The sequence below is a fragment of the Monopterus albus genome, unplaced genomic scaffold (assembly GCF_001952655.1).
Source record: "Monopterus albus unplaced genomic scaffold, M_albus_1.0 scaffold105.1, whole genome shotgun sequence".
In the NCBI taxonomy this organism is placed as follows: domain Eukaryota; kingdom Metazoa; phylum Chordata; class Actinopteri; order Synbranchiformes; family Synbranchidae; genus Monopterus; species Monopterus albus.
The window spans coordinates 1204953-1214317 of NW_018127985.1; the positions used below are offsets into that span (position 1 = coordinate 1204953).

At 39.3% G+C, this 9365-nt stretch overlaps 1 protein-coding gene across 6 annotated transcripts in view; it reads left to right on the forward strand.

The window, feature by feature from the left end:
• Window positions 1-1411: 1411 nt before the first annotated feature.
• Window positions 1412-9365, forward strand: part of hgs (hepatocyte growth factor-regulated tyrosine kinase substrate) — a 12971-nt gene continuing 5017 nt past the window's right edge. Inside the window, exons 1-16 of one of the 6 annotated variants that reach the window (XM_020610464.1) lie at window positions 1412-1657; window positions 2322-2406; window positions 2567-2642; window positions 2870-2962; window positions 4529-4652; window positions 5265-5317; window positions 5519-5587; window positions 5717-5841; window positions 7002-7113; window positions 7370-7468; window positions 7552-7647; window positions 7793-7831; window positions 7935-8099; window positions 8214-8427; window positions 8518-8690; window positions 8770-8910. In XM_020610464.1, coding sequence (XP_020466120.1) covers window positions 1621-1657; window positions 2322-2406; window positions 2567-2642; window positions 2870-2962; window positions 4529-4652; window positions 5265-5317; window positions 5519-5587; window positions 5717-5841; window positions 7002-7113; window positions 7370-7468; window positions 7552-7647; window positions 7793-7831; window positions 7935-8099; window positions 8214-8427; window positions 8518-8690; window positions 8770-8910 — 1701 coding nt within the window. In that variant the 5' untranslated portion in view covers window positions 1412-1620. The remainder of the gene's footprint in view (window positions 1658-2321; window positions 2407-2566; window positions 2643-2869; window positions 2963-4528; window positions 4653-5264; window positions 5318-5518; window positions 5588-5716; window positions 5842-7001; window positions 7114-7369; window positions 7469-7551; window positions 7648-7792; window positions 7832-7934; window positions 8100-8213; window positions 8428-8517; window positions 8691-8769; window positions 8911-9365) is intronic. The other 5 variants (XM_020610465.1, XM_020610468.1, XM_020610466.1 and 2 more) reach the window with 5 other exon arrangements.

Consider the following 9365-nt stretch of genomic DNA (forward strand, 5'->3'; position numbering starts at 1 on the left):
CCCCAAGCGACTTACAGCTGTAATCGCAGCAAAAGGTGGCGCTACAAAGTATTAACTTAAGGGGGCTGAATAATTTTGCACGCCCAATTTTTCAGTTTTTTTATTTGTTAAAAACGTTTGAAATATCCAATAAATTTCGTTCCACTTCATGATTGTGTCCCACTTGTTGTTGATTCTTCACAAAAAATTACAGTTTTATATCTTTATGTTTGGAGCCTGAAATGTGGCAAAAGGTCGCAAAGTTCAAGGGGGCCGAATACTTTCGCAAGGCACTGTAAATCTCCTAAACTGCATTGACTTCTGAGAAAATATGCCCTGGGATTTACTTTCTATCTGAAGTAAAAAATAAATTTGCTCATAGTTGTGAAGTCTTTTTTTTTCTGGTCATAACAGAAGAGAGCAGGGTAACACAATGCCACTGTATAGAGCATTACAGCACCACAATAACAATGGGCACCAGTGTCCCAAGTGCCAGGTAGTGACTCATACATGACCTAAGTAGGCCTATACCAATGGTGAATGATGTTGTGAATACAGTAAGGTAGTCTGTGCTATTTTAGTGTACTGTAACTGTAAAATGAAAAGTATACATAGAGTGAGACAAGAGCATTTGTACTGTAAATAATTAGTTTAGTGGTTTGAAAATAGGTAACAGTAACAATTATTGTAATTGTAAGTGTACTAATATAGTTACCTATCCATAAGGCATATTACACACTGATAGAGCTGATAGGGATTCATGGACTTGTTCAAGTAGGTTCTTTAAGATCACCACTCAGTTGCCAGAACAGTTTTATAAGTCTGATTTTAAAATGGTAATTTATGATTTGATGCACATAAATAAATTTGGTCTCTTTCATTAAACTATACATCTCAAAAAGGGATGTTTCATGAGGGATTAAAGTACTATCAGAACCCTATGAAATAAATGCACAGATGAAATGAAAAAACTACATGAATGAATGAAAGTTAAAGCTTAATTTCAAGACATTTCCATGATACAAAATAAGCAAACAAAATAACAAAAAGTCACTATTTCAACCACTGAGGTCAGAAAAAAAGATATTCAGGTGTTACTGTTGCAGTCAGTCAAGGTTAACTTAATTCTAACCACTTTATCATGTTGATAACTTGTGGCCATTACAGATTTCTAAAGTATTATTCTGAAACTAAATAATTTGGTGCTTATGGTGCCACTTGGATTTTTAGGCAGTTGCTCATTTTGCCTAGTAACTTAATTTAGTTTTGCATGTAAATGTGTACTTAAATTTCCCACTGAGATGTGGAGTAGAAGTAGAAAGAAGTAGGAAATGTAAATACTGAAGTAAAGTACTGATTTTATAACTGTGCAATCATAAATGTACTTAGGACTAACGCCACCTCTATCAACCTTTTTTCTCAAAAATGAACTTGGCTTTTCAGTTCTCGGTCGTTAGGGGGAGAAATCCTTGTTTGTTGTTGCTTCTGTGGCGGAAACGGGAAGTAGAGCGAGGCACTAGAGTGGTGCTCCGTAGCCAGCAGGGAAGCTAACAGGCTAACAGCTAACCTCTAACCTCAGCTGTGAAAATAGCAGGATTCGCTGGTCAGACAAGCCCAACAGCTAATTACTTTGATTTTAATATGGGGAAAGGCGGTGGTACATTTGAGAGGCTTCTGGGTAAGTTATCAGCACATTCATCAGAGTTGGTAGTTTATTAGCCAACTACGTTTTCCAGCGTAACGTATTGTTTTGACAGACGCTGGGGCTGTGGCTCTCGGGCCAGCTAGATGTAGCCTGCTAACAAATTGGCTGCCATTGTTTGGAGGCCCAGATAGGTTTTCTAAATTTGGCAACCGACTAACTAGCGAACAGCCTTCTCTCCATCTTATCTTATTCAGCTTAGTCAACGCGGCGTTAGCCAAATCGTTTGTGTTATCTCTGTGCTCTTTGTCGAGCTAAATCGGGCTTTCGAGTCCCTTTGCTGACACGATAATATGTCAACGTTAGCGAGTGACCCACATCAACGCTAATGATATTACTGTTTTACTGATACTACGATGTGACTGGCCCGAAAGCAGTCAAGCACAACATTATTGTTTGTGACTTGTAGTTTTGCCTTGAGTTTTTGTTCACGACAGGTTGATTAGCAAACCGATACTAACACAAATAGCTAGCTACTTATCTCTGTATAGATGAACGTTATACCAAATTAAAACCCTTTCTGTTAAAATACAGGTGTCAGAATTAACGTTAACTTGACATGTTGGTGTAGCAGATACTGTGTGGTAGGAATTGGACAGATGATACATCTAAAATATGTATTTGTCTGTATTAATTCCAGATAAAGCCACCAGTCAGCTTCTGCTGGAGACCGACTGGGAATCCATTCTACAGATTTGTGATCTCATTCGACAAGGGGACACTCAGTGAGTGATTCTGCTAACTTCCCACTGCATTCTTATTCAAATAGCTGCACTAGCGAGTGAGTATTGTGTATTTTTTTCTCAAATGTAGAAACCCAAACAGGTTTGCAGCTTTAATTTATTGCTGCACATCCTATTGAGCAACATCTTTTTCTCTTTGCAGAGCTAAATATGCTATTGGAGCCATTAAGAAGAAGTTGAATGACAAAAATCCACATGTGGCTCTTTATGCACTTGAGGTAACGTGTGCACACTTGGAAAATAGTTGCTCCTTTACCTGGTAAAAGAATTCATTAAAATATGTGAAATGTAGCCAAACGAACTGGCGATCTATGTTTGTGCTGTCTGTTCCCTCTGTTAGCATGCTATTTTGTCACAGCATTTTTTTCCCAAACAGGTGACTACTTTAATTGAATATGTATGACATAGTTTGTGTAGTAAATAATGATGTGGCTTCACCTTTCAGGTCCTGGAGTCACTGGTGAAGAACTGTGGCCAGACTGTCCATGATGAGGTGGCGAGTAAACAAACTATGGAGGAACTGAAGGATCTACTCAAGGTGACATTCATTTAATTCGTTTCTTGAACTTCATAAATCAGATCATATCAAAGTGTATTTACATAGCTTATTTACAACAATAATAAGTCATACCAAAGTGCTTCACAAATATCAGAACCACAGAACTAAGACACTAGAAATACTCATTTAAAATCTCACAACAAGATAGAAACAATTTTAAAACACATAACACAAGCAGAAGCCAGGTTTCTGCTTATAAAATAAAGAAGGAAGAAAATAAATAAATACAAATAAGAATGTCTCAGTCTAATTATTAGCCAAAATCCAGTGTAAATAAGTACATTTTAAGCACTCCCAAATCTGAAACGGATCCAATATTCATGGGGTAAGCTGTTCCAGAGCTTAGGGGCTGCCAGCAATATTTTAAACTCAATCCTATAACAGACTTGGGAGCCTATGTCGTGAAGAAAGGACTGGAGTGATATGATCACATTTGCATGTATGTGTTAAAAGACAAGCTGCTGCATTCTGAACCAACTGAAGATGTGATACTGAGGCTTGATTAATATCAATGTAGAGGGCATTGCAGTAAACCAACCTTGAACTAATAAAAGCATGGATCGCTTTCTCAGAGTCTCTAAAAGAAAAGGTAAGTCTTAACTGAAAGAAGCTATAACATACTGCTGAGTCCAGGTCACAGTGGTCCCCACATAACTCGTATACATACAATTGTACAAGTTTTAACCTGGGTTGCACTCAGTTCTGTCTTTTCATTGTGAAGCTAGATTTGCAGACACAGGTGGACTGGAGCAGTTGCAGCATATATAGAATTAGGTTTAGTGTTGCAGCTAAAAATTATTTGCATTATTAATTAATACATAATTAATTAAAAATTTTCAAAAGTCAAAAAAAAAAAAAAAAAGTTACATGTCCACCACTAGATCCGAGACTCCAGGATAAGATTTTCTTGTTCTCTTCAACCAGTCAGTCCAACAGGTATTCAGATCATCTTAACAAATCCTAACATTTATGATGTTAAACCTAGTGTGACATTTTTGATTGATTAAATGACTGAAAAGATAAACCAGTTTGCTGATTTATATTTTGTCAATCAACTTATTTAATAATTCATCAGTTTAGTGTCTGTGCAACTATGCATTATTCCCCTACCGTTCTCAGTCAAAGTAAATCATAAGCAAGTAGTGTAAAGTTTAGAGAAATTGCATTTAACCTTTCACACATAGACAGGGTGAGTTGTCTGGCAGTATTTTGGCCTAAACATCATCTTATGACTTGATAACTGAAGCCAGCTGCATTACAACATGAGCAGCAATATTTTGATTGGATTCTCTCTGTACCATGTGACACAGGTTCTGCAGCCCATTTTGGTTTCAACTTCCTGATGATGTCATTAACTTGTGACAGGAAGTTTTTTTTCCTTCAGACAAAAGCGAGGTGTTTCCCACCTCGCTTTTATCATCAATCATGTTTTTGTGGTTCAGTCTGCTCAGTTGTGCCACTGTTATGTGGCAACACAGAGGATGAAGACATAAACAGAACAGACTTAAAGGCATAAAGACACATTTTGGTTTCATTTGCCACCAGAAGCAGACAGAACCAAATGTCAGAAACAAGATCCTATACCTGATCCAGGCCTGGGCTCATGCCTTCCGCAACGAACCTAAATACAAGGTGGTTCAAGACACTTATCAAATTATGAAAGTGGAAGGTAAGTGGACAAATGCATGTAAATTGTCTTTTGTAACTGTTCTTCTCACCTGAAATGAAACCTAAGAATCTCTGAAGTATAATGACCCAGGTTAATGTTTCTACTGTACAGGTAATTTTAAGAAAACACAGGAAAATGTATATTTAAGTCATTTATTCAGAGAGTCATTACATTTATAACAATATTTACTGATCCTGAGAATAAGAGCTCATTTTGTGATACTACACAGCTACTATTACATATTGTTTTGCTACTGTACTGGGTTTTTTTTTTTCCTTTAAGTGTATTTCTAAGTCTTTATAAAATGTACCTCCATTAGATGGGAACAATAGTAATTGTTTAAATGTACCTGTGGGCTGTTGAAAGGTGTTACAAACTACAAGTGTGACTGGTGTGTACTAGGAATTATTGTCATATACAGCTGGGAAATATTGACAGAAATGTGGTGTATTATTATTGCACTCAATCGTGAATTGTATGCCTTACTGCCCCTACTGATTTGATCATGTAACCTGTATCATATTTCAGTCTATCTTGTTTTAAGGTCTTAAAAAGACTTCGGTCTAATTCAGTGAACACTGCAGAAATCATGGTTTCTTTTTTCCTCAACAGGTCATGTGTTTCCCGAGTTTAAGGAAAGTGATGCAATGTTTAAAGCTGAGAGAGTAAGATATTTTTTATATCTTGTTTCACTCAGGTTGGGTTTCAGTGAGTGTTACCTGTAGAACTAAGAGTTGTATGTTAAATACAGACCAAAAAAGAATGGTGGTGGTGGACTATTTAGAAAAGTACTGTATGTACACTAGTTCTAGTAACTTTATTGTGACATCATATTTATAATAATATTTGCTACTTACTTTGAATAGGCCCCAGACTGGGTAGATGCTGAGGAGTGCCACCGGTGCAGAGTCCAGTTTGGGGTCATGACAAGAAAGGTAGGCTGGGTTCTTTTAACTAGGGCACCTGGAGATTTTATGGTCTCATTCAGTTAGAGCGGTGAAGTGGAGTTTATATCCATAGTGCATGTACGGAAGTTGACTGATTTGTTTTCTGTCCTTTTCCAGCACCACTGTCGAGCCTGTGGTCAGATTTTCTGTGGCAAGTGTTCGTCTAAGTACTCCACCATTCCGAAATTTGGCATCGAGAAGGAAGTGCGTGTGTGTGAACCCTGCTTTGAGCTGCTTAACAAGTGAGTCCAGTGAAATATGGTGGCTAAGGACAGTACCTTTATATTTGTCTCCAGCAATGTTGAGAAGTACTTCATTAGCTTCAGCATAGCATTTCTGGTATTGTAAATTATTCTATACATGTGCTTTGATTTCTTTTGTGGTTAATCACAACATCTGCAGTTGTGTAGCTTGAATGGACTGGCTTGTCTAAACTTAAGTCACCCTACCTAATCATCTTCGCTCATCTTTGTTCATGCTTTGACCCTCACTTTGTTCATGCTGGTTTCTTGCTTCTTTGAGAAGGTTATGATTTCATGGTCCACAGGATTTTGCTGAAGTCTGTTTTTACTAGAATTAGTAAAGCAATGGAAGAATAAAGCAACCGTGTGGTGACTTGTGTATTTTTCCACCATTCTCAATGGTGTGAAATACTTGTTCACAACAGATTTCGTTCAGTCTTTACCTACTGTAAATTGGTACATAATATATGGGTGACCTTCAAAACCAAACTTCTATGCCATGCCCTATTTAATTTGTCACCAGCCCTTAAGAAGACATTATGCAGTTTAAATGTTACAGGTTTACATCTACTCTGAGCAGTGCTGCAAAATTACTAAAAAGCTCTGTAATAGTGCAAAATAGTGCAAAAAATCTAATGTCCACAACTCATTTACAGTGAGAGTGACTTACTTGAACGTTTACACAAATAATCCTACAGACCTTTAACATTCATAGTCTATGTATTCTCTAGCACTGTACTCGACTAAGGATTTTGGTATTCTGCTCCTCAGTACAACTATTCATTTTTTATATATATATATCTATACACACATACACTGGCTGACAAAAAATAAAATAAAAACAAAGGCTTGACTAGAAGAGTCTCAGTTGACTGACAGGTCTCTCGACTAATGACTCGGCCATTCAACTGTTAGGGGGCAGCCCTAGTGTTCTCCAGACCTCTGTATTACTTTTCTGTCAGTATGTCTGTTGTAGAGTGAAATCTGGATGTAGATTAAAAACATGTCTTTCCTGTTATTACAGTAACAGAGCACTTTGCAGCATTGCCAGAGGGGTGCACTTCTCATATTGTCCTGTTTGTGGAGAGATCTTGACGTTTCCAGCAGCATGCTCTAATTTACAAGGTTGTTTGTCCTCCCTGATCCCTTTTCCTTACCAGCCACCCCTCCCTCTCTCCTCCACTTAGGAAAGCTGAAGGAAAAGCCGCATCCTCGGGCTCTGCTGAACTGCCTCCTGAGTATCTGACTAGTCCTCTGTCCCAGCAGTCACAGGTATTTCTTTTGAAACTACAGGTAGAACAGTGCGATGGCTTAGTTGATGGTCAGACAGGTTGCCATTGAATTAAATGTGCAGAACGCTGATGTCTATATTAAGCACTCCTCTTGTCTTCACTCTGCCCTGTGTTAGGAGTTTTGCATCCTTTCATCCATGCATGGGTTTCCAGACTCCAATGTTTTCTGGGGTTCTTTCATGCCATTTTTGCTCTCTGTGTCCCTGGATCTTACCATTAGTCTTTTCTGTCACCAGATGCCTCCCAAGAGAGATGAGGCTGCACTGCAGGAGGAGGAGGAGCTGCAGCTGGCCATTGCCCTTTCCCAAAGTGAGGCTGAGGAGAAGGAGCGGATGGTGAGTTTGTACAGCTGATACTTTATCTTGTTTTTGGTCTGTTCATAGAGAAAACTGACAGATAGCTGTACGTCTACTTACAGAGGCACAAGAACTCGTACTCGGTGTATCCCAAAGCTGATCCCACTCCAGTGACTTCCTCAGCACCACCAGTCAGCACCCTCTACACTCCCCCTGTGGTAAGACTTCTCTGGCAAAACCAGTTATTTACACTACCAAACATTTTTTTAACCTTGAAACAAAGACAAACAGTTTTCCTTTTATGTTAGAAATTATTTAAGCATCTTTTGTTACTGACCTTTATGAACTGTGTACTCTCTCCAGAACTCCTCTGCACCATCAGCTGAAGATGTAGACCCTGAGGTAGATATTTTTTGTCTTGTCTTCAGTCCTGGCTCTATTGAAGACTAATGGAAATGCTACATCATACTTAAAATACTGATATGTGTGTGTCCCAATATTCTAGCTGGCCCGGTACCTAAACAGAACATATTGGGAGAAGAAACAGGAAGAGGCTCGCAAAAGCCCCACTCCCTCAGCCCCTGCCCCTGTACCACTGGCTGAGCCACTTCCGTCAGTCAGTCAGCCTGTAGAAGGTCACGTCCCTGTCCAGCCAGTCAGCATAGTGGAGGTATGATAAAAGCTGTGCTGAGGAGATGTCAGAAGTGGTATTTGGTGTAGCTGAACTGCACTGGACCAGCAACAAATGACTCTGCTCTTTGCTTCCATGTCATTCCACCTTCAGCAGCAGTACCAGAATGGGGAGTCGGAGGAAAACCACGAGCAGTTTCTGAAGGCTCTGCAGAATTCTGTCACCACCTTCCTTAACCGCATGAAGAGCAACCACATGCGTGGGCGCAGCATCACCAACGACAGTGCTGTGCTCTCCCTCTTCCAGTCCATCAACAACATGCATCCACAGCTGCTAGACGTCCTCAACCAGCTAGATGAGAAGCGATGTGAGTGTTGTGTTTGCAATTGTGTGTGTGCATATGAATCTTTCTGTGTGTCCAGTCTCTGAAATATCATATTGTGTTTGTCATTGGCAGTGTACTATGAAGGGCTGCAGGACAAGTTGGCTCAGGTGCGTGATGCTCGAGCAGCTCTCAATGCCCTCCGTGATGAACACCGAGAGAAGCTGCGCCATGCCGCAGAGGAAGCAGAGAGGCAGAGACAGATCCAGCTGGCACAAAAACTGGAGATCATGAGGCAGAAGAAACAGGTAATGAGGGGTTCCAATAAAAATGCAGATACATATAACGCTGTTCATTGCCATATAAGTGTTTGTCTTTGAACTGCAGGAGTACCTGGAGATGCAAAGACAGCTGGCCATTCAGCGCCTCCAGGAGCAGGAGAAAGAGAGGCAGATGCGCCTGGAGCAGCAGAAGCACACAGTCCAGATGAGAGCCCAGATGCCTGCTTTCTCTCTGCCCTATGCGCAGGTACAGTGCATACTCCACCAGCCTTCAGACTAAACTAATTTCAAGAATCATCTGGTCTGTATTCACTTAATATAACAGAAGTCAAAGGTCTCCTTTCTCCTTATCAGCAGATATATGTAGTAAATATTGATTTTGATTTATTTATTCTTTCAAGCATGTAAAGACAGTTGATATATCAACACACATAATTTTACACATATCCAACAAATGCTAATCCAATATCAATTTGCTTATACCTAGTACATGCTTGAATGGAGTAGGAAGAAGTCAGACTTATCCAGTCCTACCCCATGACATCATCTTACATCATTGGTTTGCAAACAGTATCTCTTCATAAATAATTCTCTTCTACACCACACAAGTAATATACTAAAAAAATTATAACAGAGTGTTAACATTCTTACATAATTACATTCTTAAATAATTATCTTCTACACCACACAAGTAATATACTA